Here is a 27423-nt window from a genome sequence, read left to right as displayed (position 1 = left end):
CCCCTCCCGCCCCCTCGCTGGAGGGGGAGGGTCTCCGCAGCCGCTGCTCCCCACCCCTGCCAGCTCACCCTCCAGCTCAAAGCCGAGTTCTCGAGGACTGCAGGGGGGCGGGAGTGGAGGCTGGGTCCTTCTGACTCCCCGCTTGCCAGGACCCACGCGCGCAAGGTTGGCAAGTTCTTCCCAGCGCCTGACGTCTACCATTCCCCGGTGTTTGCAACCTGACCCTCTAGCGCAGCCTGGGAGCAATAGGTGACGAATAATAGAAATACAGGGACAAGACAAAGGCTATATAGCCTCCCCGCACCCCCGCACACATATGCCCTTTCCACTCCCGGGGCACACACAGGGAGCATCTGAACCTTCCTTCCAGGGCTACCCACCCTCCAATTTCCCGACAGCTCCTGGCTGCGGCGGCTTCTGCCAGAGATGGCGCGATCCATTTTCCAGGAGACAAGTTGAGGCTGAGAAAGGCTTGCACGCCCAGAAGCTGTGTTCAGACGCCCCACCCCCCACCCCGCCCTGCCCCAATGTCCTTTTAGGCTTCCCCTGTACAACTGGAGCCCCTCTAGGGGCCCCAGCCTCCACCAACTACCCGGCCTTCACCTCCTGCCGGCTTCCTTTCCAATTACATTTTCCTCGGGGAAGGCATCATCTACCGCATCCTCACCCCCCGCTCTGCGCCCCCCTCAGGTCCCTACTGCGGGGACAGACGCCTCCTCCCTGCGGCTGAGTAGCCCCAGCCAGACCCGGCGCTCGCCTGCCGTTCTCCGAGAGGCTGACTCTGCGGCTTGGGGCAGCCACCTGCCCTACCTCCACCGAGGTCCCGCGGGGAGGGTGCTCCCTCGGCGGGTGTCCTGTCCCTTTAAGGAGGCCGCCCAGCCTGGGTGTGCCCGGTCTCCATGGTTACCCCGGTGCAGGCGGCGGGCGCCCGAGGGAGGGAGGGAGGCTGCCGCTGCTCCCCGACAGACGGAGGGAGCTGCGGGGACCCGGCATCCAGCCGAGCCTGTGGGGAGCCGAACTGCAGCCGAAACGGGAGCCACGGTCGCCGCAGTGGCGAACGGAAGGTACTGAGCGCAGCCCGCGCTGAGCCTGCAGCACCGGATTCGTGGGTGGCCGGAGCTCGAGGGGCTGTGCGCCATGCTCCGGGCCCCGACGGCAGGGACGCCCCCTCGCGCGCGGGCGGCCGGCGGGGCCTGCGAGCCCGGGGTGGGCATTGTCCACCGACGGCTGCGCTAGGGGGCGCGGGGCCCGGCGGGGGGCGGCCGAGCTGGGCGCCCTCCCCAGGCCCTGAGTCCGCGCGCCCCGGAGGGATGGAGCGGGCTGCCAAGGCCGCCTAAGATGCCGGCCATGCGGGGACTCCTGGCGCCGCAGAACACCTTTCTGGACACCATCGCCACGCGCTTCGACGGCACGCGTGAGTCTGACCCTCGCCCCTCAACTAGCCGTCTCTTGCCAGGGATCCCGCGGGTCCTGCACCCGACTTCTCGGCCTGCCGCCCTCCTGCCCTCACCTTTACTCCTTCCCCCTGCTTCCCGCTTTTAGCTGAGACTACGGTGTCCTTCCAGATCTCATTCCCCCAAAAGGTTGAGAGTCAACACTGCCCCCCGCACCCGGGCTAGACACGGCTAGAAGTCTCCAGGTTTGGGGCCTGGGATGCAGTCCGTTCTCGGTTGGGCACGAACCCCAACCGAGTCAATCTTACCCATCCCATCCTAAGTCTGACTCTATCCCACCGACAACCTTGGGGTGGGGTGTGAGGCGGAGGCGCAGGGCTCAGGGACAGCCAAGAGGACTTCAAAACAGATTTAGAAAAGAGGTTTGGAGATAGAGAAGGCGAGGCTCGGGAGCGCACTGTTTGGCCAAACTCACCTGACCGCCTAAGCACACCAAGCCTAAACCCACGGAGTCCGCTAGCCCCAAAAAGGTAGGTTTGGGGACTCCTACCGAAACGGGAAATTTAGAGAAGGCGACCAGAGCTTCTGGTTTGGGGGTTCCCGAAGCTCTGAGCACAGGAAAAGTTGTGAGAGCCCCCTCTTCCCTCACGCATACCCCCAGTGGGGCTTCCCATCTCTGCCTAGCGCCCTCTGCAGTCTCCAGTTCCTGATAGGAAGCCCGTGGGAGCCCATCCCTGAGCGCCCCCCTCCCCTCAGCCTTCTCCATCTGCTTTGCTGTGTGCTGGGCTCCTGCAGCCTGCTGATTCAGCACCCCCACTCCCCAACACATTTCTGGCTCGGTGTTCATCTACCATTCTTATACGCTCATTCTTGATCACATTCACTAAATTCCTGAGCCAGGTCACCCAGCTGGGGCTCAAACAGTGCAGAATGGACGGTAGCCTGGATTGTCCCTCAGTTCAGGTGGGTCCCAGTGGGAGGAGCCATACAGCCAAAATGGGTACTTAGCTGGTGAGTGAGCCTGGCGGAGGTAGGGGTGGTGCAGTCCTCCTTTGGGCACCCCCAAACCCTATCCCTTACCCCCAGCCGCTCAGTACACACTCCAGAAGGTACCGTGCCCACACAGGGCTGCATTCACCAACTTCGGTGTTCACACATGTGCTTCTCAAATACACTCACACACACTGCTAGGAGTGGGCCACTGACACAGGTGACACACTCATTCTTGTTCATCAACAGCTCCTGCCCTAACCCTGTCCACACACCCCCACCCACACACAGAGGATTCCTAGGTTTTGTATAGCCCACTTTTGATGGAAAGAAGGGGTGGTGGACCCTGGGCCTCTTTATCCCCTGCTTGCCTCTGAGAGATGCTCTCTTGCAGACAGTAACTTTGTGCTGGGCAATGCCCAGGTGGCAGGGCTCTTCCCTGTGGTCTACTGCTCTGATGGCTTCTGTGACCTCACGGGTTTCTCCCGGGCTGAGGTCATGCAGCGGGGCTGTGCCTGCTCCTTCCTCTATGGGCCAGACACCAGTGAGCTCGTCCGCCAGCAAATCCGCAAGGCCCTGGACGAGCACAAGGAGTTCAAGGCGGAGCTGATCCTTTACCGGAAGAGTGGTGAGGGACCGCCTGGCCAGCCGGCCTCACCTCTTCAGTCTCCCCCAGCCTGGCAGCCATCCCTTTCCATCCTCATCTTCATCCCCCCATCTCATCCCAGCTTCCCACACAGCCACCTCCCCTTCCTCCACCCCACCCCAGCCTTCACCTCCATTCAGCTTCTCATTTTGGGGTCCCCACCTCAGCAGGAAAATGTCCCGGTGTCAGTAGGACAGATCTGTGAACACACCTGTCTGACAGTCATCCCCACTGTCCCTTACGTTCCATTGCCCTGTTCCACCAAGACCTGTCCTAACTGGAGTGGGCCACCGCTCCCCTCCCAGGATCCTGCTTGTGTCTCAGCTGTGGGTGTGGCCGATCTTTGGGTATCAGTGAGCCTCTGTCACCTTGAGCAGGATGGAGAGTGGGAGCTGGGCTGAGTCTGTCTTTGTGCCCAGGGCTCCCATTTTGGTGTCTGCTGGATGTGATACCCATCAAGAATGAGAAAGGGGAGGTGGCCCTCTTCCTGGTCTCTCACAAGGACATCAGTGACACCAAGAACCGAGGAGGCCCTGACAGATGGAAGGAGACAGGTAGGTGCTTGTGGGAGGTGACTGATTTAGGCACAGCGGCCTGGCGTTGGGGACGTCAGGCCTGGACTGCTGGGTGCCCCCCTCCCCTGTGTGCACTTGTGTGGCTCTCCTGCCCGCACCTCCAGGCGGGGGAGGCTGGTTTCCGATAGACTGGTGGCTGTGCAGCTGGGGTTTTGGAGTCAACTTGACTAAGAAGCTGAAGTCACACAGACTCCACTGGAGCCTGTGAAATCCTGACCAACTAGTGAGGCTGATCCCAGCCCCCCATCCCCCCATCCCCTGCCTTTTCTTCACACAAACCTGATAGGGGGAGCTCTGGCCAAAGCCCTCTTTTAAGTCTTTGGAGTCTTACCCCTCTTGTGTCCTCCCAGAGCTGGGAAAGACCCTTAGCTCACCAAGCTGGCACCCCAACTGTTCCAAGGCCTCTTTGCCACTTGAGGGTGTTGGGTCCTCTCCATTCCCCAGTCCCCGACCTGAAGCCCTGGGTCAACCTTTCCACAATGAAAGTCCTCAGTGGCCCCTGCACTCCGATGCTGGGCTCCTTCTCTGAGCTTCTGCAACTCTGCATGATCCCTTTCTGCTTGCTCTGCACTCCCTGCACCCCTAGGGACCACCTCTCCCTTGTGTTCCCAGGCCTTTCCCTGTGGAGGTCCTCTCCTGCCTTGCCTTGGTCCAAACCTCCCTCTCCTGCAAGCAGACATGGGGAGTGGTGTCTGTAAGCTCCCACAGGGCTGTCCACTGCTGGGGGTGCAAGTGATCCTGGGAAAGGAGGAATGCCAGAACCCCCACCTCTAAACAGACTAACTAGTCCATGAGCCAGGCCTGTCCATGGACCAGCAACTAGTATCCTCCACCCAAGACCATTCCACCATCATCCTCATGGGCCCCTCTTCTTTTGCAGGTGGTGGCCGGCGCCGATACGGCCGGGGAGGGGCCAAAGGTTTCAATGCCAATCGGCGGCGGAGCCGGGCTGTGCTGTACCACCTGTCCGGGCACCTGCAGAAGCAACCCAAGGGCAAGCACAAGCTCAATAAGGTGGATTGAGCACTAGGGTGTGTGTCTGGGGCTCGGGGCAGTGTAGGGGCAGGCTGAGGAGACAGAGGGCGGAATTGAGCCACCAGAGAGAGAACCTCCAGGGGCCCCACGGGCCCCACCAGTTCTTTGGGGTTGTGACCGAGGGAGTGACTGTCTATGCCAGACCCATCAAAGGGGTAGAGGGGAGTCCTGGGGGCAGGTGGGCTTTGGCATAGCGCTGGCTCCCCCTGTACGCCGCTGTGTGATCTTAGCGAAGCCACGCAGCTCCACCTGATCTTCAGTCTTCTGATCTATAACATGGGGAGTCTAATGCCTATGTCAGAGGTTGCTTTGAGGATGCAGGGAGGGAAGGAAGGTGGACCCCTGACCTGGACCCTGTCCAAACTCAGCTTGTACCAATTTCCTATCCTTCCTGTCGGGACGTGCCCTGCCTCGCTCAGCGGGTGTTTGGGGAGAAGCCAAACTTGCCTGAGTACAAAGTAGCTGCCATTCGAAAGTCACCATTCATCCTGCTGCACTGCGGGGCCCTGAGGGCCACGTGGGATGGCTTCATCCTGCTCGCCACCCTCTATGTGGCCGTCACCGTGCCCTACAGCGTGTGTGTGAGCACAGCCTGGGAGCCCAGCGCCGCCCGCAGTCCCCCCAGTGTCTGTGACCTGGCAGTGGAGGTCCTCTTTATTCTCGGTAGGTGCCCTCGGTGCCTCCCGCCCAACCCTGTGCCAGGTGCCCCTCGGCCTCAGTGGGGATGGTCTTCGTGGCTCCATTGCCCCACGAGCGTCCCCCTTGCCCTCCTCCTGTTTGCGACCTGCGGGCTTCGAAATCAAACATAGGTTCCAAATATGTCTCCACCACTAACAAGCTGTGTGACACTGGCCAGTCGTCGCCTCTCCAAGCCTCAGTTTCTCTCCCCATCACATAGGCCTAGCAATGCTCCTCTTGTAGAGTCACTGCAGGGTGAGGGCCGGGAGAGTGTCAAATGCTGCGCTGTGCACGCAGTAAACAGCGGTTCCTCTTCGCCCTGACTCGACTCCCACCTGGGCATCCACAGACATCGTCCTGAACTTCCGGACCACGTTTGTGTCCAAGTCGGGCCAGGTGGTGTTTGCCCCCAAGTCCATTTGCCTCCACTACGTTACCACCTGGTTCCTGCTGGATGTCATCGCAGCCCTGCCCTTTGACCTGCTGCACGCCTTCAAGGTCAACGTGGTCAGTGTGGCTGGACAGGGTGGGCTTTGGGGCGGGACAGTGGGGGCCGGCCCGGGGTGACCTCCCTCCACCCCCTGCAGTACTTCGGGGCCCACTTGCTGAAGACTGTGCGGCTGCTGCGGCTGCTGCGCCTGCTCCCGCGGCTGGATCGCTACTCCCAGTACAGCGCTGTGGTGCTGACCCTGCTCATGGCCGTGTTCGCCTTGCTCGCGCACTGGGTGGCCTGCGTCTGGTTCTACATCGGCCAGCAGGAGATCGAGAGCAGCGCATCTGAGCTGCCTGAGATCGGTACTGGAGGCTGCGGTGGGGAGGGGGCCGTGCAGGTGTGCATGCATACGTGCTCAGAACTGTGCCTACTTAAGTGTACATGTGTCAGGGAAGTGTGAGAGCATGTGTCTCTGTCAGGGCATGTTTGCAAGCGGGTGCGAGGTGCCAGAGATGTGTATAAGTCTGCGTGTGTGTGCTACAGCAACATGTGTGCAAGTAGACCTGTGTTTCTGAGAAGAGAGTGGAGGGTGTGGTGTGTGTCAGAGCCATCACCTCACAGTAGGGCCATTCTCCAACAGCAGGGCATTGTGGGGAAAAGCCTGGTGGGCTGCCTGGAGGAGTCATATTCACCCATAATGATCTTGTTGTGGCCAAATTTTACCATATTCTTCAAGCCCCTGCCCAGCTGGAGAAGGCTGTGTGCAGGGAGCCAGCTCTCCAAGGGTCCTCTGATGCCTGGCACTTTCTTGCCACCTTCTCTGAAGCTCATCCCCCACTATCTCAGCCCCTAAGCCTTCTTCCCCTTGCCTGTCACCTCCAGGCTACATCTCTCTCTCGGCTGCTTCTCATCCCTCCTCCTGCCTAAAGTGCGGTCTTTTTCTGCTTTCCACCAGTGTCTTCATTGTCCTTCATTTCACCTCCACATTCACAACTCCTCCCTCTACTTACCTCCCACTCACATCTCACCTCCTGCCAGGAGGGCTTCCACCTCCACCTCTCATCCCACATGTCACCCAGCAGGTCACAGTGGTTTTCTGGGGCTAAACCCTCATCCCTTTGAAGTGCCTGCAGCACCTGGCCCTGCCAGCCCTGCTTCCGAAATGCCCTGCCCCTCCGCCCTGGGCCTGGTCTGCTCCTGCTCTGGCCCCTCTCGGTTCGGATTGCTCCCACCCTCTGGTCTTGTGCTCCCTTGCAATTCTACCAAGGCCACTATGTGGAATCTCAGCTTCCCTCCTTTCTCTAACACCAAACCCCTCTGTTCCAGCCATTTCTAGCACTTCATACTCGCAGCTCCAAAACCCAACACACCGGTGTCCTTCCTGTGCCCTCCAACCCTCTGGTAACTTCCGGTAGCTGGCCTTTAGCACCTGTTTCCAGTTGGTGGGCAAGAGACCAGCCGCTCAGATGACCTGTCATGACCATCCACTCCTTGGTGGGACCCAGATTGGCCTTAGAAACCCGCTCTGATCAGCTCCTAGGGATGAGGAGGCTCCTGAGAATTCTCTCCCCTTCACCGAGCCCACAGAGACCGGTGTGCAGTCAAGACAACTCACCTGGATGTTTCCCAGGCGCTCTAGTTACTGAGAACACAGACGCTGTGGGTGGGGCCGGCACCGTGACTCCTGCCCTTCCCAGAGGGAGGCTGCGGTGGAGGCTGCCCTGGGCCCAGACTGCCTGCCACCCAGTGAACAGACACAAACCTCTGACCCCAAATGGGGCTGAGACATCAAATTTCTGGGTTAGTCCCTACCCCAAAATAGGACCCAGAAACCCTGGGTCTTGAGTCCACGTGGCTTCTTTGTCCCGGCCACCTCACAGGGGCTGCGGAGCTGACGTTAGAAACACCTTTGGTTCCCAGAGGGCTCTGGGCCCCACACAGAGAGCATGGGTGTGTGGGCGGGCGGCTGATTATTTTGCAGATACACCCGGCGAGTCCTGTTCCCTTGAACCCTAAGTTCCAGAGTGCTTTGTTCTACTTAGGGCTGGTACTAGTTTACATCTGTGGAGTTTCTAAGCCCTTCAGGTCAGCAGATCCCCCTTCTTTATCCAAAGACACCAGCCCCAACCTGGGTTGGAGTCACACCCAGACCTCCCAGATCCCAGCCCTGGCAGGCTGTCCATCGGGGAGAGTGGCACCCCTGTTGGCTCTGTCTGTAGGAGACACGTTCTGTGGCCTCCATTGCCTTGCTTGCCCTGTTCCACTGCCCTCATGTGAACACAGAGTTCCTGCTCCAGGTTCCCATGAGCCCAGCGGAGATGGGCTGGATTTTCAAAACGTTCTAAGTACTGAGGGAGATCAATCACTCAGGGCAATTCACAGTATGAAAGACACCAGCCTGGAGAACAGTCTCTGCTGCCTGACCCTCCCCACAGGGAGGCCCCAGGTCAAGACAGAGAGAGGAGAGGCACCCCTGCCCCCTTCCCCTTATCCTGCCCCTCCAGCACCCCACCTCCTCACCTGACAACCTGTTTCACCTCAGGCGCCCATCTAATGACTGAAAAGTTTTGCATACTCCCCTGCATTCTCACAGAGCACCTCCAGTACCAGGAGGGGGAATCCTCACCTTGGCTCAAGCCTTATCACAACCCCCCAAATTCCTTGGCCTTGAATTTGATGTCCTAGTGTGAACCCTCATTCTACCTAAGCCAAGCTGCTTGTCTATACTTGTCTCCATCTTGAGGTTTGGCTCATGCCTTTCCTTAGATCAGGAATGACCCCCTGCCCCCCACTCAAGTTTCTGTATATCAAAGTTCTATCCATTCTCTAAGACCAAGCACAAATGTCCCCTCTTCCAGGAAGACTTCTAGCCCTAGCCCATGGCATATTGGTTTGAGCTCCGTCGTGTGGCATTTGGGCCTTGTGTAACTGAGATATAGCTCCTACCCTGAAGTAAGTTCCCGTGGGTCTCCCCCCACCCCCCATCTCCTGGCCTCTGTGCATTAGGCTGCTGAATGAATGAATGGGCAGGTGGTGACAGGAGGGGAGTCGGGATTATGGGGGGGCCAACATGCATAAGGTGTTGGGAAAGTGTGGAGCAGCGGGTAGGGTGTGCTGAGGTGGGAGGGGCAGAGTGCATGTGAAGAGGCAGGTCCCACTGCCTGCCCCCTGCCAAGGCCAGCCCAGAGAACGTGGGGTTGATGGGGGGATGGGGGGATTTGGGGCCTCCACTGGAAGCCCAGGCTGGCCCGTATCTGCACGTGTGCTGGGGGCCTCTGTGTGTGCACAGGTCCCTGTCTGTCTTGTGGCCCTGGGTGTCTGTGTCCATACAAGGGTGTCCCCAACCTGGACACCAGTGTGCAGGCACCTGTGTGGCCTTGTCTGGCTTCCAAGTGTGCATGGGCCTTTTCTGTGTGAGTGGTGTGGCCTGCATCTGTGAACATGCTCACACGTGTGTGTCCTTGTCCTCCTGACGGTGCAGAGCATGTGTATAGCCCTGACGGTGTGTATGTGCATACTTGAGAACGTGTGAGTGCGGCTGAGCGGTGTGTGTAGTTGTGGGGAGGGATGAGGCTGCGTGGGAGGCAGCTTTCTGCAGCAGGCATGTTCAAAGAAAAGGCAAGAGGAGCTGAGTGGACAGGGCAGAGTAGGTGGCCTCACTCATCTGGCCCTAGGGACAATTGTCTGGGATTAGTGACAGCTGCAGGGAAGAGGGCACAGTGCTCCCTGCTCCATCCTCAGCACCAGTGGACACCACCTGGGGAGATGGCAGCCTTGGCCGCATTCTCATGTGCTCGTCTTGCTGAGGCCTGAGGAAATAGAGGGGGAGTACTGGGCCAGCCGAGGAGGAAGGTGGCAGGAAGCCATGGGGTAGATCTGTATCCAAATGTCCCCACCCCAGGGGTACCAGCTCATTTACCTGCACCCCCAGCCTGGCAGTGCTGTCCTGCTGACTCAGGCCCACCTGCCCCTCCCCAGGCTGGCTGCAGGAGCTGGCCCGCCGGCTGGAGACCCCCTACTACCTGGTGGGCCGGAGCCCAGCTGCAGGGAACAGCTCTGGCCAGAGTGACAACTGTAGCAGCGAGACCAACAGGACGGGTCTGGAGCTTCTGGGTGGCCCATCACTGCGCAGCGCCTATATCACCTCCCTCTACTTCGCACTCAGCAGCCTCACCAGCGTGGGCTTCGGCAACGTGTCTGCCAACACGGACACGGAGAAGATCTTCTCCATCTGCACCATGCTCATCGGTGGTGAGGCCTGCCACTGTCTGGGACCACTCCCAGACTTCTCCATCTCTCCCACAGCCCCAAGGCTCTTCCCAGAGGTGGTTCTGCTTTAGGGGCCCAAGGAACTCGAGGCCAGGGCCTGGAGAGCCCACTTGGCTGCAGGACTCCATGCCACACAGCAGCCCTTGCCCCTTGCCTAGGAGTGTGGGGGGGCTGGAGAGGTTGGGGGGATAGACAGATGTGTTCAGCATGGTGTCAGTAAGGCTGGGCCAGGTCAGTCCTGGAGGTGACCCCCTCTCGCCACCCTCCCCAGCCCTGATGCACGCGGTGGTCTTTGGGAACGTGACGGCCATCATCCAGCGCATGTACGCCCGCCGCTTTCTGTACCACAGCCGCACACGTGACCTGCGTGACTACATCCGCATTCACCGCATCCCCAAGCCCCTCAAGCAGCGCATGCTCGAGTACTTCCAGGCGACCTGGGCCGTGAACAACGGTATCGACACCACAGAGGTGCGCAGGCCTCCAGGGCTGGCCCTTCCAGCCTTTGCTCCCTCAAGGGGTGTGCGCTTGGCCTAGAAGTCTCAGGAGTGGGCGGGGAGGCAAGGAACTCGAAATTCTGGCCTCCCTGCTTCCACCCACTCCTGGGGGGCCTGCAGCCTGAGACAGAGGACAGCCAGGAAGGTTTGTAGACCCCTCTCCACCCTTGTTAGGTTTGGAGGAGGACAGCCCGGCTGCTCATGGAGGGGCTAAAGTGGGTAAGAGGGAGGCAGAGATTCCCCTGCTGGTCAGGCCCTGCAGGATCGGCTGCCTCCCTTCCTGCCGCCCAACCCCCACCCCTGCTTCCCACCTGCAGCTGCTGCAGAGCCTCCCTGATGAGCTCCGGGCAGACATCGCCATGCACCTGCACAAGGAGGTCCTGCAGCTGCCCCTGTTCGAGGCAGCCAGCCGAGGCTGCCTGCGTTCGCTGTCCCTGGCCCTACGACCTGCCTTTTGCACACCGGGCGAGTACCTCATCCACCAAGGTGACGCTCTCCAGGCCCTCTACTTTGTCTGCTCCGGCTCCATGGAGGTGCTCAAGGGTGGCACCGTGCTTGCCATCCTAGGTTCGTGAGGGTGGGAGGGAAGGCATGGGCTTGTGGGAGGCAGATGGCCCCATCTGCAGAAAAGCCAGAGAGGGGACCCGGGCAAGAGCACCTGGAAAGAGACAGCCACGATGGTGCCAGTATTAGCCATGGAGCCCTGGGCCAAGCTGAGTGGACCAGGTGACCTTGAGGTGGCAACACATGGAGGTGGAAATGATTTTGAGGATGTCGGAGGTCAGAGTGAGTGGAGGACCAGTCTTTAGTCTATGAGGGTCGGGGAGCAGCACTCCTGTCAAGGAGGAACTTCAGATGCTAAGGATTTACATGCTGGAGAGGGATCCGGCAGGGCTGGAAAAGGGAGGAGTGGAAGTTGGTCTTACGGGGCTCCCACCACCGCTGGGCATGGAGAGGGGAGATGCTACTGTCCCAAGGCAGATGACAGAGCAAGTCCAGGGCCTTGAAGGGGAGACGGCAGAGCTTAGACTCAGTGTATATATGCCTTTCTTGGCAAAAGAAAGGAGTGAAGATGGAGAATCCATTCCCTAGACAAGGAAGAAGAGACGGGGGTGTGGAATTGGCATCGTGCTAGTTCTGGCTCCAGGGCTCACAGCGGGGCCAGCCCTGTGCAGCCTGCACCTTCATCTGAAGCAAACCTCCAAACCCAGTGGCGAGGAACTACTGTCATTTCCGTTTTACAGAGGAGGAGATGGCGGTTTCTGGAGGTTAATGAATTGGCAGGCTGCGGTTAGAGCCATTCTGCCCAACTTTAAACCTCGGGCTTCCTACACTGTGCTGCTCCGTGGAGACTCTGCGCCAAAGGAAGGGCTTTGTTTCAGGGTGCCTAGACATGAGCACTTTGAGCATCGAGGGGACACAAGGAGGCTTGGCACCTGGGCTGTGGGAGGCTGTCAGCAGTGACCCTGAGGGCAGGAGTGCTGCGATCAGCTTGGGCAATCAAGGGCTTTGCCCACGGGATAGGGTGGGATGAAAAGGAGGTGGCACCCCAGCCACAGCTGAATCCCTAGGCAGTCAAGCACTTGTAGACTCGCTGTGAGGACAGGTGACACCTGGAGCCGCTGAGGTGCACCCCAATCTGGAGGACCGGGAGGACCAGCAGCTACTGTGTGTCCATCCTCTGTCCCCTGAGGAGCAGCATGTTCTGACAGGAAACAGGAGAAGGAAATACCATCGGGGGGTTTTGGAACTGAGAGAGGAGCTGAGAGCTACCACACCCTTCACCCTGTGTCGTTCCTGAGTTTGACCTCTGGCCGGATGCAGTCTGTGCCAGGACTCTGAGCAGACAGAGCTAATGGCCACTCACATGTGTCTGTCGGCCCTTGAGAACCTGCGGGGAACTGGAGAGATTCAGAAGGGTGAAAAGGCAGGTTTTGACAACTGTAGACTGGTCACCTCAAAGCAAGATTATCGAGTGGATTATTAAACAGATGGCTCCAGTTGGGAGCGAGGAAGCAGCGTGGCTGGGAGCTGGCGTGAGTCCTGTAAGAGTGTGTCTTTCCTGACGCCAGGGCCCGGGTCCCAGAATAGCCAAGTCCAGAATCGAGACGGAACCTCAAGAATGGCCACCACCTACACACCTTTGCCTCCAGAATGTCCACGTCACTGGGACTTATGTCACCTTTGATCCATCCTGTCCCTGTCCATTTGCTCTGAATGAACTGTCTCCTCTGTTGACTTGGCAGCTCTGGGTGCCCCAAGAATGCCTGGTTCCCCATGACCTGGTTTTCTGCTTTGCCTTCATTCTGCCTCCCACCTGCTTCCTTAGTTGAACATCCAGTGCCTCCTGCCTGCTCTTGGCAGCTAAGGCTCACCGTGCATCTAGCAGTGTCGATTCAGGCCCCTCCCTCTGTGTATGAACTAACAGCTAAGCACACTCAGTGTGGGGGAGGAAGAAGGCAAGGCGAAGAGAGGTAGGCTGGGCTGTGGTGCCAGGAGCATATCTGATGGGGCTTGATGAGCTGGGCTGGAGGATCTGGCTGAGATGCCAGGCTGGAGGGCAGTGTATGGGCACTGAGACCAGTGGCGCTGAACTCTGTCCTTGGTCCTGCCCTGTTTCTCATTTTTTATCTTGCCTCCTGCATGAAGACAAGAAACACATACTTATCCTGTTTCCAGATGACACACACACAGAAAGGGAGCTCATTCATCAGATGATCACACTGAGATCCAAACAGCTCTCAGAAGGAAGCAGAAGGATGGCCTGAAACCAAGAAAATGAGATGTAACAGTGATGCATTCTACTCTTAAGTTTGAGCAAAAGTCCATGAACATTTAGAGTTCTGCTGGCAGTACGAAGCAGACAGCCCACGGCGGGGGTGGCGGTGATCCACCTTCTTCCTTAAGGACGGGAAATGCTTTCAAATCTTGTGGATTGAGCTGGCTTGCAAGGGCAGCGAGTGCTCTGCCCAGTCCCAGGTGGCACACCATCCCTGTTGGAAGGATCTACAGGGGACTCTTGTCAGCAGGAAAAGGGAGGAAATGAACTTCGATTGGTGGCCTATGTGTCAGGCACTCTATCTCCACTAACTCACTTAATCCTGACCATGTCCCTGATCAGAGACACCGTGTATCATTGATTCTAAGACACACACCCCACCCTTCTCCATTTGACATTTCTGAGATTGGTTTGTAGATTTACAGTCACTGTCAGCGGGTGGCAGTCTCAGCTGGGTGGTGCGGAAACCCTTCATTGACACCTGCTGGTAAGATCAAGAAAGCACCGCAGCCGAAGTTTGGTACAGGGTCTGTTATAGAGATGGGGCACCAGCGCTCCAAGTGTGTGGCTGCCTGACATTTTCACTGTGCCAGGGGGCACTAACCTGCCAGTGCCGCACGCTGTTCCAGTATAAGCTATACCCGAATCACCTGTGAGGCTGGAGAACCATTGGCTTATGGGTCTCCCATAGATGTTCCAATTCTGTAGGTAGGGATGGGGCCTGGGAGTCTGATTGGCTTAACTTTCCCAGAGGATGCTAATCCTCAGACAGGCTGGGAGTCACTAGAACTGGTGCCTGCTCAGTGGTCTCAGAGGTACAGTTTGGATGTGTTTTGGCTCTGTGGCTTTGGTCCCCAGTATGCTGGAACACCTGGGCCACAGTGCTCTGCCAGGGCCCAGGCCCAGGCCCCTCTGCACCTCTGTCCTGGCCCTCAGGCCCCACAGTTGGGGTCCAGCTAGAAAGTCCTTCAGCCCAGGGGGAAGCTCAGCAGCCTCTGCTTGACTCCCCTCCGTGGTGGCTGAGTGGCAGGCTCACTGACCTCTGCTTTCTCTCCCCAGGGAAGGGTGACCTGATCGGCTGTGAACTGCCCCGGCGTGAGCAGGTGGTCAAGGCCAATGCTGACGTGAAAGGGCTGACATACTGCGTCCTGCAGTGTCTGCAGCTGGTTGGGCTGCATGAAAGCCTGGCACTGTACCCCGAGTTTGCCCCGCGCTTTAGCCGGGGCCTCCGAGGGGAGCTCAGCTACAACCTGGGTGCTGGTGGAGGCCCTGCGGAGGTGAGGGCGCTGGATATGTGCGTGGAGGAGGCTGGGGTGCCAGGAGCCTGGTGAGGTGGGCAGAGGCTGGGTCGGTGGAGGTGCTGTGTGAGCACATGTCCTGGATGAACATCCCTCCCCCCACATGGTAGGGGGTCTGCACTCTCTCTGCCCCTCACACCCACACTCTGTCCTTAGAGCCCAGCCCACCAGGCCACCTCTGAAGAAAGTCCTGTATCTGCCCTGCTTGTTCGCAGTGAAAAGGAACGGCCCTGAGGGGCTTTTGGATATTCTTGGCTTTTGTCACCAATTCCAAACCAGCTTTCAGTACTGTGTTCTCTTGGCTAGTTCACTTGACTAGGATTTTGAGGGGCCCCAAATACCTCCAGGGCTTGGTGGCCTTGTGGTGGCAGCAGAAAAGCAACCTTCCCCTCCCCACAGCTGAGCCTCTTCTTCAGTAGCGTGGGGTATAGTGGGCATCCTGCTTAATACAACGGCTCCTCTCTGCTCGGGGGATGAGGCCAGGGTAGGGGAGGTGAAGGGAGCACAGTAAGGGCTCAAATATGCCAGTTTTCTGTCCTCCACTGTCCCCAGGCAGACACCAGCTCCCTGAGTGGTGACAACACCCTCATGTCCACGCTGGAGGAGAAGGAGACAGATGGAGAGCAGGGCCCGGCCACCTCGCCAGCCCCCGCTGACGAACCCTCCAGCCCCCTGCTGTCCCCAGGCTGCACCTCCTCATCCTCAGCTGCCAAGCTGCTATCCCCGCGTCGAGCCGCACCCCGGTCCCGCCTGGGTGGCAAAGGGCGGCCAGGGAGGGCAGGGGCTTTGCAGTCTGAGGCTGGCTCCTCTGCCCGCCCTCGGAGCTTAGAGGGGCTGCGGCTGCCCCCTGTGCCATGGAATGTACCCCCAGATCTCAGCCCCAGGTGAGCAGACCCTGGGCCACTACACTTTGGCAGAGACAGTGATGATAAGGCTGGGCCCCGGCCAGTCACACCCCTGTCCTGGATGCCCACCCTTTCATCCTACCCCCTCCCAGCCTCCTCCAGGAAGCATTCCTTGGCTTCTCTACCTCCCTGCTGTCCCCACCCCACCATTTAGAACTGAGTTCAGAACTCTTTCTGTTTCATGTCTCTCAAGCTTGGATCCCCAGCAAACTGCAATCTCCTAGGGGAAAGGGCCTCTCATGTCACCTTTCTCTTGGGGTCCTAAGCCACCTCTTTCAGCTCTAGGATCCTGCATCTTCTGTGTGACACTGGGGCATCTTATCCCGGGAAATACCCCAGTGGCTACCTGTCGATTTACTGTCCTGGTGCCTGTGTCCACAGGGTAGTAGATGGCATTGAGGATGGCTGTGGCTCCGACCAACCCAAATTCTCTTTTCGCACGGGGCAGTCTGTCCCGGAATGTAGCAGCAGCCCCTCCCCTGGACCAGGTACTGGGGCCCAGTGCCTGCGGGGGGAGGCTGTCGGGCCCCTTTGCCCCGTGAACCTCTGAGAAACCGTCAGGATACAAACATGGCCTGGAAGCCCTCTTGCCCTCACCCTCTACCTGCACGGAGTGGGCAGGGAGTTTGGTGGCTAAAACCAGCACCGTGGTGTTGGAGGGTCACTGGGAACAGGGTTTGCATCTCTGCTGTCAGCTCTCTAGCAGTGCGACCTGGGTTCTCACCCCAGCTTCCAGTCTGTAGAATGGCTGGTGTGCATGTTAAATAAGATCATGTCTCTGAGACCCTCAGCACACTGTTTAGCCCCCTGGGAGGACGGAGGACTGGGAAAGCTGAGTTGAAAATGGCCCCCAGCCAGGCCAGGCAGCCCTGGGAATGGCCCAGGTGACAAGCTCCCAGGAGTGTCCACATCCCTGGAGGATGGAACAGGAGATAGGCATGGACGGCAACTTCCTGAGGGGAAAAGCATGTGGCAGTGTGCCCGAGGCCCCCTGACAATTTGGGCAGAATTTTCAGCAACTTGGGCAAGACTGGAAGTGGCCCTTTCTGCCAGGTCAATATAGTCTGTGCTACCTGGGGCAGAGGCCTGGCCCCCAAGCTGTCTCCTGTCACCAGTCCTGCCCAGTAACCTCATGCTGTGGTCCACAGAGAACAGCCTGCTTACTGTGCCCCTCGGACCCAGTGAGGCGAGTAACACAGACGTGCTGGACAAACTTCGGCAGGCGGTGGGTGAGGGGCATGGTGGGGGCAGGGGGGAGGGTGGTCCTGCTGTTGTGTGAGGTCCTGACTCCACTCTGACCTCACCCTCCTCCCTCCCGAAGGTGTTGGAGCTGTCTGAGCAGGTGCTGCAGATGCGGGAGGGCCTTCAGTCCCTGCGCCAGGCCGTGCAGCTCATCCTGACACCCCCTGCGGAGGGCCCATGCCCCCAGGCATCAGGAGAGGGACCATGCCCGGCCGGCACCTCTGGACTCCTGCAGCCTCTGTGTGTGGACACTGGGGCATCTTCCTACTGTCTGCAGCCCCCAGCCGGTTCTGTCTTGAGTGGGACCTGGCCCCACCCTCGTCCAGGGCCCCCTCCCCGTGTGGCACCCTGGCCCTGGGGTCCCCCAGCATCTCAGAGCTCCCCTTGGCCTCGAGCAACAGCTTTTTGGACCTCCACCTCCGACTCAGAGCCACCAGGCTCAGAACTCTGTCCTGAGCCCAGCACCCCTGACTCGCCATCTCCTGAGCAAGGGGCTAGAACTGGGCCCCTGGAGCCTGTGAACCAGGCTGAGGCGGGCAGCACTGGAGAGCCCCCACCGGGGCCAGGGGGCCTGGCCTTGCCCTGGGAACCCCATAGCCTGGAGATGGTGCTTATTGGCTGCAATGGCTCTGGCACGGTCCATTGGACCCAGGAAGAAGGCACGGGAGTCTGACCGCCAGCACCAGAACTCAGTGTTGCCAGACATGCCATCTGCTGCTCTGCCCAACCTTGGGGCAAAGGACGGGTGGTAGCCACCCCCAGGGACTCCGGGCTGCCTGCTGGCTCAGGGCAGGGAGCCTGAGAGCCAAGATCTCACCCTGGCTCTCATGGAGGGTGGGCTAGAGCCTCAGGGGCTGGCCCCGGGCTAGTAATCCTGTGGTCCCTATTTGTGGGTCCTCTCCTCAACCTGCTTCTCTGATCTTGTGTCTCTCTGCAGGGTGGGGGACAGAGGCCTGAGGCCAAGGAGTGGCTCTGCCATCCCCTGCATGTGCCCCTGCCTCACCTGTCCCCACATTTTTTATATTAAAAAGTAATAATAAAAGAAGCTACTTTGGAACTCAGTGCCTTTTATTTACAAAAGAAAAATAATAAAGGAAAAGTCTGAAGCTAATCAGCTGGAGACACAGGGATGAAGGAGAGAATCTGGGGGAGAAGGGGATGGTGGTCTGCAGAGAGAAGGGGAGGGGCTCTGGCTGTCAGGAAGGTGCAGGACCCCAGCCTCCGGGAGGCCCTGCGGGCCAGCCCTGCCCCCACAGAGGCTCAGATCAATGGGCTGTCAGTTGGGTCTCCTGCTGCCCACTCTGATTTTTCCAGGAGCCCGACTTCCCAGCTCCAGGGAGCTGGAATGGCAGGGGATACCGAGGCCAGAAAGAGCCCATGGCTCCTGCCTCCACTCTCACTGTGGTGTGATCTTGGCAGCCTCGGCCCGGATAAGGGCAATGAGGTCCTGGTTGATGAGGAAGACAAATCGCAGGCTGGCAATCTGGGCAGGAGAGAAGGGTAGCTGAGGACAGAGGTGGGACTAGGAGCCAGGCCCGAGTACTGGCTCACCACACCCCAGGCAGGTCCTGCTGTGATCTCCCCATCTCCCTCCCAGCTCACCTCCACCACGGAGTTGTTGCTGAGGCGCCACTTGGAGCCACACAGCACGGGCCGTCCGTCAATATAGATGGGCCGCCGACCCTCATTGGCAATGAAGAAATCACCGTTGTTTTTCAGCTTGATGACCCCTGTGGGAACAGAGATGAAAAACAGGGTGACGGGGTAGGGGGAGGCCAGACAAGAGCCCAGAGCCCCCATGTGCCCTCTCTGCCTCCTGGGGACAGGCCAGAGACCCAGGACTCCCAGCTAGAAATCTTGAAATGCCAACTCATCGGTGAGAGTTCCCAGAGACCGAGCCCCAGGGCTGGAGAGGGCAGCGGGGAGCCAGGAGGGACGTGCTTCCTGCGGGTACCTTGCTTCCGGGAGATCTTCCAGGCTGGGCCCTCCAGAGACAGGTCCACGTCGATCTGGTTATCCTTGGTTGCCCTCCCCAGGGTGATCTGAGGAGATAAGGCAGGTGAGGGCTGGCAGCTGAGGACCGGGGGACGGGTCCACACAGGCCAGGGAAAGACAAGAAATTGGGGACCGGACACAGAGGGCAGTGAGGGGAAGACTGATGGGGGAGGGAAACTCAGGAAGGGGGAACAGGAACAGGACGAGGCTGGCCCTGCCTCACCTCTCTCGAGCGCATCAGGTACCGCACCATGCGGCCCCGCAGCACCGCCAGCGTCTGGTTGTCAAAGTCTGGAGAGCTCATGCCTGGGGGAGAGCAGCCCATGTGGGAGGGAGTCCACCCTTCAGGGCTACTCGGTGGAAGGCAGGGAGCCAGGGCAAGGTCTGCCAAGGGAAAGGAGGGTGCACCCAGCCAGGCAACCCCGGGGGCCCAGGGTGGGGCAGAGAGTTGAAATGTGCCCTCCTGGACTGCTGGCCTCCTCACCTGTGATGCTGTCTACGAGCACCTGCCACTTATGTAGTTCCTGTTCCAGCTGCCGAATCTCCCGTTTCTGGCGCCGGTCGGCCACTGTCAGCTCTGGGGTGAGATGGGGTGGTAAGGAGGGACACTCCAAAGTCACCAGATTCTTGTACTGGTCCTCTCTGTGCTGGCAGGTGCTTACACCCCCTCACTGTCCCCACCAGGACACACTCACCATGTTCCAGGACCTCATCTCGCATGTCCCTGGGAGAGGAGAAGAGAAGGATGAATGAGGTTCCACTTCCAGCTCACCTGCCCTCACCTGCCCTCACCCTCAGGTGCTCCTTGGCCATTAGCACTGCCCTTAGCCCCCTAGCCAAGTGGCACAAGGCTGCTTCTTCGGCCTGCGCCTAGCCTCATTCTGGGGTTGGATGGGGTAAGACACTCAGGGGGTGTGGGGTAGGGGGAGCGGGGTTTAGCAGGAAGACCGGGTGATAGCTACTATTGGAATTTAAGGCTGAAACTGGGTTGGGCTCTGTTGTCTGCAGCAAGAGAGGTAGGGCCAAGTACCCTGGGCACCCCGCCCCCAGAGAGACATTCAGCTCTCTGCACGCTACCCGCGGCCCCAGCCACTCACTTGAGCTTACTGTCGTCAATCAGGTCCTCTGCATCGGAGAAGTTCAGCACTTGGTCCCCCTTGGGCAGTGGCTGCACTGAACACAGGATGAAAGGAGGGTCAGCGCTGATGCTCCTATTCAACCTCAAGCTGCTGAGCAGACCTCTGAACTAAGGGGACACACTATAAAGATGGGAACAGCAGTGAGCCCAGTACCAATAACAGAGCGCATGCCAGACTGGGCTGTGCGCTGATTTGGCACAAAGCATGCCTGGGGTTAACGGGGCAGAGGTGGTTCTACAAAGGGAAGGGAATTAAGGTCAAACTTTCATGTTCACTTTTCGGGGGCAAAGGGCCCTTGCACAGCCCTGAATGAAGTAGCAAAGGCACTGCTATTAGCTCTATTTTACTACAGACGAGGAAATGGGCACCGGAGGGAAGGTCCAGCGGTGTGGCTCTAGTTTAGGGCAAAGCCGAGATTTAAGCCCTGCTTTCCTGATCCCAAATGCAAAACCCAAAAGCGTCACATGCTCCTGAGTATTTTCTGCTGCACTCCTCTTTCTATCTCGAGTCCAACAGATATGTTCAGAATAAATATTGCTTCATGAAAGTTTTTCAGTTTTTCTCTGGTCAAAATGGAAAAGGGACTGCAACCTCCAAAATCTGAGAACTTCTGCCATCAGGCTGGCCGCTCCCACGACTGCAAGGGTCTGCTCAGGAGCAGCTCCCACCAGCCAGTGGCTGTGAAACTACCGGCTGAGCAGTTTGACGGACAACACTGAGGTGTCCTCCCTGCCTGCCAAATGCTCCCTCTGCCACCACACCCGCCTCCTTAGGTCCAACTGTGTGGGAAGACAGGTTTGGGGTGGTCACCCCCACTAAGCTGCTCCCCACCACAGCTGCCTGAAATTCCACCACACTAATTTTCAATGGACTTAACTGCTAAGCAGCGTACACCCCCTGTTCCCAGGGACTCCTAGCTCTAAACAGCAAGGAGAAATCAAATACCCACATAAGAAGGCTCTTGGAGAAAAAAATTAAACTTTTAAGTTGACAAGTAAGTTTACACAAAGTAACTTTTCAAACTGTGACAATGGAGTTAGCTATAGCAGCAAGAATAAACTTTCCCCAGTGTCCATTCTATGGGGATTCAGTGATAGTTGAGCCTGAGGAAGCGGCAGAGAGTTGAAAGCTGCAGGAATACAGCGAGCTGCCCACAGGGTACAGAATTCAGAAAGCCTTAGGAAAGAGCCTCGCCCGCAAAGGCATCTCCTAAAATCCTGCTGAAGGAGTATCTTTAAAGCAGCCAGGGCTGCGGGACCTAGAGAGTAAAGTGAAGGGCCTCGCCGAAGCTCCCTTTCCACAGCAACGGGAACGATGACGTAGAAGGCAACGTGCAACAACGTTTGGGACGGGCGGCATGTGTTGCATCATGAAAGTCTGACCTTGAACCCCAAATCTAACTAGGTGTTTCCCGCAGTTTGATCAGACTGCTTTCCTGACCCGTCACTAGGACAGTGCGAGTTTGGCTCGTTGTGGGAAGAGATGAATCAGGGAGCACCTGGCCCCTGGGGAAGGAGAAGGGCAAATGGACTGGGTGTGAAGTTCCAGTGGGTTCTCAATGGCCCAACGGCAGCCTGACAGTGCTGCTAGCGGGAGGACAGGCAGTGAGAGGAGAATGAAGAGAGGAAGGGTAGAAGGGCTTAGAAAAGTCCTCATCTCTTGGGAGAGAAACAGGGAAGGGTGAGCAGATGTCCACATTTTGCTCATGAAGCATATTAACATGTTATTTACATAAATATAAAATGTCAAAAAAAAAAACAAACAAACCCAGAAGTGATAGATAATTCTGCCATTTAGACATTTTGCCCAGGATTCCAGGCAACTTTGGCTACCCTTATCATGAAGCTGAAGGCCATTCCAGCTACTTTCCCTCTGCCTAGGAGGAAGTGGTTTTTGCTGCAAAGAGACATGAGCCAGACACTGGGGGCCACCGAGGGATTTACTACAAGGCGCTTAAGGGCAGCTGTGCCCCGAACACATCACACTCACACACGCACACCCACACTGCCAGCCCCTGGGGCCAGTTACCTGTCTGGTCCTCCAGCAGGTAGTACTGCTTCATGAGCTGCCAGTGGGCCTGCAGAGCCTTGGCAGTGCGGGCCAGGTAGAAGGCATCGGGGTGTCTGTGCAGCAGGTCCTGGAAGGTCTCCAAGGTGGGCTGGCTGGTCTGGAGGGCAAGGAGACGCTCTAGGCACCTGTGCTGTTTCACTCCTGCCTCTGCCTTACCAACCCCACCCTCACCTTCGTCCATTCCCACCAGGAGCTGGGAGAAGTGACAGTTATGGATGCCCAGGAAGCCAGGCTGGCTCTTCTCAAGTACCTGTCCACAAGGGTGTGTGCATCTGCACAGACAGCACAGGCATGTTTCCAGGCAGTGGGGTCTCCCACATCAATGTTCCAGGTGGTCCAGCTCCCACCCTGCCCAGCCCCTTCACCAGCCTTACCAGCCCTCATCCTTACCGATCCAACTTTGCTCAGCAGCTGCTCCTCAGCCTTGCTAAACAGGGCCTTGCTCTGGATGGCAGCGATGGCCTCTGGGTGCAGCTGCCTCATGGCCTGGCAGGCCAGCCTGGGCAGAGAGGAGACAAGGTCAGGGCAGGGTTGAAGGGAGGATGTCAAGTAATCTGAGGTTCCTATTTCCCTCAAAGCCTCCAGGTCTTTGAGATGCAGAATGAGAGGCCAGGCCCTCAATAGGAAGAGCCCAAGGCTTAGCATGGCATATACGGCCTCATGGATTTGTCCAAAGCACGAACAGGCAACTCAGGAAACAAGTCCCTGTGTTCAATCCTGTGGAGAGATTTAAAGGCACAGCCCCCTAGAGGCCAGTCCTGAGGGAGATCCTGAGTTCAGCTGAGGCTCTCTCCCCAAGACCTTTGTCCTTCTTGGCCAAAGCTGCCCACCAGCCACTTCCCAGCACCCCCTTCTTTCCCATGCTGAGCCCTGCCTGTTTCCTGGTATATCAGGGTCATGGCTAAAACTGAAGCAGTGCCAGGGGCTGTGGAGCAGAAGACAGGTGTTAAGCATCCAACCAAATCTGGATGACATTAAATGAAGTGACCGAGGAGGAAGAGTGTATGGGACATGTGTGCACGGGTTTACACCAACTCAGGCTGCTGGTGCTGGAAGGAACTGTGGGAAGTCTGTCTGGAAAAGTTGGGAAATGACTTGCCCCAAACCACAATGTGCAGAGTGGTGGAACTATGGCTGCTGGCTCTCATCTGGGTGTTTTCTCCTACGCTGCTTGCTTGGCTTCCAAATCCCCTTGCTTCTGGTATGAAGCCAGAACTAGCAGGGTTGGCAGCAGGAAGAAGCTCCCCTCTGAAACCTGGCAGGTCTTGGTATCACACCATATGATGCAAGGACCCAAGAGCCCTGCCTCCCAGGCCACCTCCTTGGGCCCTTATTCAAGTCCCATTGTTCCAGGGCTCAAATTCTGGTATCTCTAATACTTCTCCACTGCTGGAGCCGGCCCCACTCACTTGGAGATGACAGGATCGTAGAGCAGGGCGTACCAGCGCTCCTGGACCTCCCGAAGGGTGAAACGGCAGCTGAACTTCACACCCAGGTGGACAGATGTCAGGTCATTGGTCTGCAAGAGCCCAGAAGGGTTTGCTTCAGCCTTTGCACCGGAAAGGACCCTACCCTTGCCACCCATAGGACACCGCTGGGCTAGGTGAGGGACAACTGAAAGCTGGAGGGAAGAGTGGGACATGAAAACTGTAGTGGAAAGTACTACCTGCAACACAGCATTGATGAGCAGGAGGTCATCTGCAGGCTTCCAGCGGCCCAGATCCTTTGTCACCTGAAGTGGCTGTTTGCTCTTCTTCACACGCTTGGTGAGTCCAGGGGTAGGGGCTGGGCTGGGTGGAACAGGAGTACTGGGGGCCTTGGACACCTGGACGGAGGACAGGAATACAGTGAACTCAAAGCTGGCATCAGGGCAGCTGGGTCTTCAGGCCTAGAGCTTCACATACTGTGGGACAGCCCCGGCCCCACTCAACAATAAGGAGCACAGGCTTGGAGCTCAGCTTTCTAATGCCTGCCCCCACCAGAGCACTTCTACATAGTCTTTGACCATATGGGGTCTTCTCTTTGCTGGTGGCACCCCAATCCCAGAGCAGAGGGTGGGTGGAGAGGATACCAGGAAAACACTCTCACTGGTACAGTGTCTTGGGCCAGAGCAATGCCACCTGGGGGTTATTTTTACACCCAGCAGTGCTGGGAACAGGCTGTCTGCTCCCAGAATAGATACACGCTCCATGCCTCCCACACAGAATGTGATACAGGATGCACCAAAGGGTGGGGAGTAGAGCAAGAAAGAGGGAGTAGGGAGAGATGGGCTCCCAGGAGGGAGGCATCTGAGGCTGGGGCTGGGGCAGTTTGGTCCTCTCATAGCATCCTCCAAAGAACTCTTGCCAGATGACAAGTTGTAGGGAAACACAAAATGTGGCCCTGTTCCCCACCTCCCCCATCCTTTCTCCCAATTCCTCACCTTCTTCTTCTCACTAGAGGAGGGTTCGCTCCCAGAACAGCGCCCTGGTTCCACCCCACTGGCCCCCTTCGCCCGGGTAGAGGACTTAGCCAGGCTGCTCTCCACCAGCTCATCATCAAACTTCTTCCTCTTGATAAACCTGTGGAGAGTCGTACCCATTGAGCAATCCTTGCCCCCTCCCCAGCACCCACTGACATACACCACGCCTCCAGAACAGAGCAGGTTACCAGCAGGGTGCTAAGAGCTCCAGCTCAGTGGATGGGGCACGGAGCTGCTATGCTCCGCCCCTCTAAGACAAAAGGGTCCAGTACCACAAAGACTCCACGTCAAAGGCGTAAGATCTCCCTCCCTTGCCCTCAGTCAGGGATTTAGGAGGGAGATGAAAAGCACACAGCTCTGCCAACCCTTAGGCCCCTAAGGGTCCCAGGAAGCCATTCCCAACAACGGCAAAGGCATGCAGTACTTAATGCCCTTCTCAGTCCCTGGCCCTCCAAACCCTTGCTACCTGGAGGAGCTTCTCCGTTTAGGGATGGTGCCCAAGGCCTGTGAGGAGGCCCGCTTCTGCCCTGCCAGTGACTCCTCATCCTCAGAGCGGCTGGCAGTGCCTGATGCCATCAGGGATGAATCTAGCAGCCCCTGAGAATCTAGAAAAGAAAAGTAGTGAACTCAGGCCTCCTAAGTGCCTAGCAAAGCCTTGAGCCTCTGCTCAAAGGTCTCCTTCTCAGTCCTTCCTTTCCTGTGACAACCTCTCAGCCCCTCCCCTGCTTCCTTGACACTTGAGGTTTTAGGGTGGAAATCCCTTGGCCATCCAGTCCCTATCTGGGCTCAGACCTAGCCCAGACCTTCCATGCTGGGTGGTTCTCCCAGTGCCATGTGTCATATCACGTAGCATATGGTGCTCAGGTAAGACTGCTGATGCTGACACAACGGGCTCTGGGTATAACCGTTCCCTCTAGCATCAAAATGCAGCCATGCCAAAGAGTGGCAGCTCAACAGCAAACCAGTCAACTGATGCCTCTGCCAAGAGGTACGTGGGTAGTGCTGGCCCAGGGAGAGGTGGCAATGCCCAGTCAGGACCGAAACACACATGTGCTGGGCACAGGGTGGAATCAGCAGATGCTTGGTGCCCAATCATTTGGGGAGCTGGCCCAGCCTCATAGTACCTTTGTCCATCCTCTTACAGTCCCAAAGCCACTGGTTCCAAACCACAGGGCTAGGAGGAAGGGTCCCACAGGCTCATCCAAGGGTTCTGACCAGGTAAGCTTAGAGGCTGAGAAGAGATTCTGCAAAGGAAAATAAGGCTTCCTGAGGCTCAGGATTCCAATTGGTCAGCCTCACCTCCTTATACTACAACAGGTCCCTCCCAGGACCCATAAACTAGGGAAGACACAAGAAAGACACATGCCTCTATTTTGCCAATATGACCCTGATAAATCAGCAGCCTTTTGAAGGCCACTGACATATTTGAGAATATGATAAAACCTATGGACTCCAGAAAAATGTACAAACACATACCATTTAGGCGGTTCACGGACCCCACTAATTCTACTCATAGCCCATAGGTTAATAGCCTTGATACACACTAGCAGGAAACCAGGCATTCTTTGCTCACTTTTTCTTTCCATCAGCTGGTCACTCAGCTCAGCAGCAGCACCCCTTTCCCTCTCAGGCGAAAGACGGGAAAAGTATAGAATTCCAGCCAGTTTCTCTCGTCCCCCCCCCGCCCCCCCCCCCGCCATTTGCATGTTTAGCGGAAGATTTAGTGGATGGTAACTTGGTAAAACTAAAAAACACGGTTTGGAAACTGCCCGAATATCAACCGCCCCGCTTCTTGGGGTGAGGAGCTCCTAAACTGCGTAGAAGAACTCAGGCGCTGGGGACTCAGGGCGCCCAACTTGCGGATCCTGCTCCTTCTGCCCAGGGCTGCTTGCTCTTCTCGCAGCAGCGTTTCGGCCCTGTCCCCAGGTGTGCTTGTTGCACCGCCCCATAAAATACGGCCGGGAATCTTGACAACTGGGAAGGCGGGGAAGGGCCCTGATTCTACGGGCAGACTGAGGAAGGGTGTGCGTCCCCTTCCTTCCCCGGCCCTCGGGTAACTCCCTGAAGTGCACACCAAGGTGGGAGGTCAGTCCAGGTCTGTTTTAGCAGGTCGGGGTAGGAATGGTGATGAAACTCAAAAGCAAAGCATCGAGGACTCGATGGTCTCGCAGCCTTGGCTTAAGCCCCATGGGCTGGTGGCGGGGAAAGTGGGTACCAATTTCGCGGCCCAATTCTCACCCCACCTTCGGCAAACTACCTTTGCGCATGCGTAACATCTCGGACCTGATCCTGGCCCGGTCCGGCCCGCGCGCGCATGCGTAACATCTCGGACCCGATTTTGGCCCGGTCGGGCGTACGCATGCGCAGATTTTCGGGGCGCTACTGGGGCGGGGTCCCAAACCTGGGGAGGGGGTCGTCCCTGGAGGCATTCTGGGAAATTCCATTTGACCCCCAGCTCCGCTTGGGACCCTCATAGGCGAACCGCAAGGTCTTACCATTCCTAGGCTGCCAGCTCCAACAATTTCTCCGCGGCGACGGCAGCAGCCGCAGGGCCAAAGCCAGCTTCCGTGAGGTACGTCTACTTCCGGGTCTCCGAACTGGGGACTGAGCAATCCCTTCCAGGTCACACGGAGTACGGGCGTGAAGGGGGTGTGGCATGGCTGTGAAGGTGCCACTATTTTGCTAACAGGTGAAGTCAAAGGCTTTCCCAATGGGGAAACTTCAGGGATTATAGGCGCCAGAGAGGTTACTCGGTTAAGGGATGCGATTAAAGGGACAGGCGAGACTGGGTGCGGGATAGGCTGAGGGCCGACGCCAATCGGGGGGAGGCGGGGCGTTGCTTAGATGGGTGGACTCTATGGTTGGGTGGTCCCGGGCCGCGGAATAGATTTCGGCCTCGAAATTCTCACGAAGAGTAGGAGTCTTTGATGGTTTCTCGGATTCGACAAGAGGTCTTAGAGAAACCATTCAGTGTTAGGCCCTATTCTAGGCACGTGGCGGGGAGATGATGTTGAGGA

The 27423-nt window shown here is 57.8% G+C and overlaps 2 protein-coding genes across 4 annotated transcripts; one reads left to right on the top strand and one right to left on the bottom strand.

Annotated features, from left to right (window-relative positions):
* Positions 1–1255: 1255 nt before the first annotated feature.
* KCNH3 (potassium voltage-gated channel subfamily H member 3) lies at positions 1256–17741 on the top strand. 3 transcript variants are annotated; one of them, XM_045829512.1, is made up of 15 exons: positions 1256–1414; positions 2779–3012; positions 3450–3584; positions 4486–4619; positions 5060–5303; positions 5668–5825; positions 5906–6113; positions 9730–10002; positions 10292–10491; positions 10835–11084; positions 14356–14573; positions 15147–15478; positions 15881–15987; positions 16648–16724; positions 16821–17741. In XM_045829512.1, the coding sequence occupies exons 1-15, from the start codon at positions 1339–1341 to the stop codon at positions 17412–17414; spliced, it is 3240 nt and encodes a 1079-aa protein (XP_045685468.1). In that variant the 5' UTR covers positions 1256–1338; the 3' UTR covers positions 17415–17741. The 3 variants fall into 3 exon arrangements, with proteins under 3 accessions (XP_045685468.1, XP_045685469.1, XP_045685470.1); XM_045829513.1 differs by having other exon boundaries at positions 1301–1414; positions 2783–3012; XM_045829514.1 differs by lacking the exon at positions 1256–1414 and adding an exon at positions 1863–1924.
* A 47-nt stretch (positions 17742–17788) lies between these two features.
* On the bottom strand, positions 17789–26926 carry MCRS1 (microspherule protein 1). The gene is made up of 15 exons (XM_045829417.1): positions 26902–26926; positions 25531–25650; positions 24873–25011; positions 24368–24506; positions 23612–23770; positions 23355–23464; positions 22336–22444; positions 21904–22042; positions 19834–19909; positions 19432–19460; positions 19221–19313; positions 18960–19042; positions 18696–18783; positions 18344–18471; positions 17789–18224 (listed from the first exon to the last, which is right to left on the bottom strand). The coding sequence occupies exons 2-15, from the start codon at positions 25538–25540 to the stop codon at positions 18138–18140; spliced, it is 1389 nt and encodes a 462-aa protein (XP_045685373.1). The 5' UTR covers positions 25541–25650; positions 26902–26926; the 3' UTR covers positions 17789–18137.
* Positions 26927–27423: the final 497 nt, after the last annotated feature.

The sequence above is a fragment of the Phyllostomus hastatus genome, unplaced genomic scaffold (assembly GCF_019186645.2).
Source record: "Phyllostomus hastatus isolate PE091 unplaced genomic scaffold, TTU_PhHast_1.1 phas_scaffold_93, whole genome shotgun sequence".
Taxonomy (NCBI): Eukaryota; Metazoa; Chordata; class Mammalia; order Chiroptera; family Phyllostomidae; genus Phyllostomus; species Phyllostomus hastatus.
The sequence above is the reverse complement of the archived record's forward strand: the minus strand, read 5'-3'. Positions and strand labels throughout refer to the sequence as shown.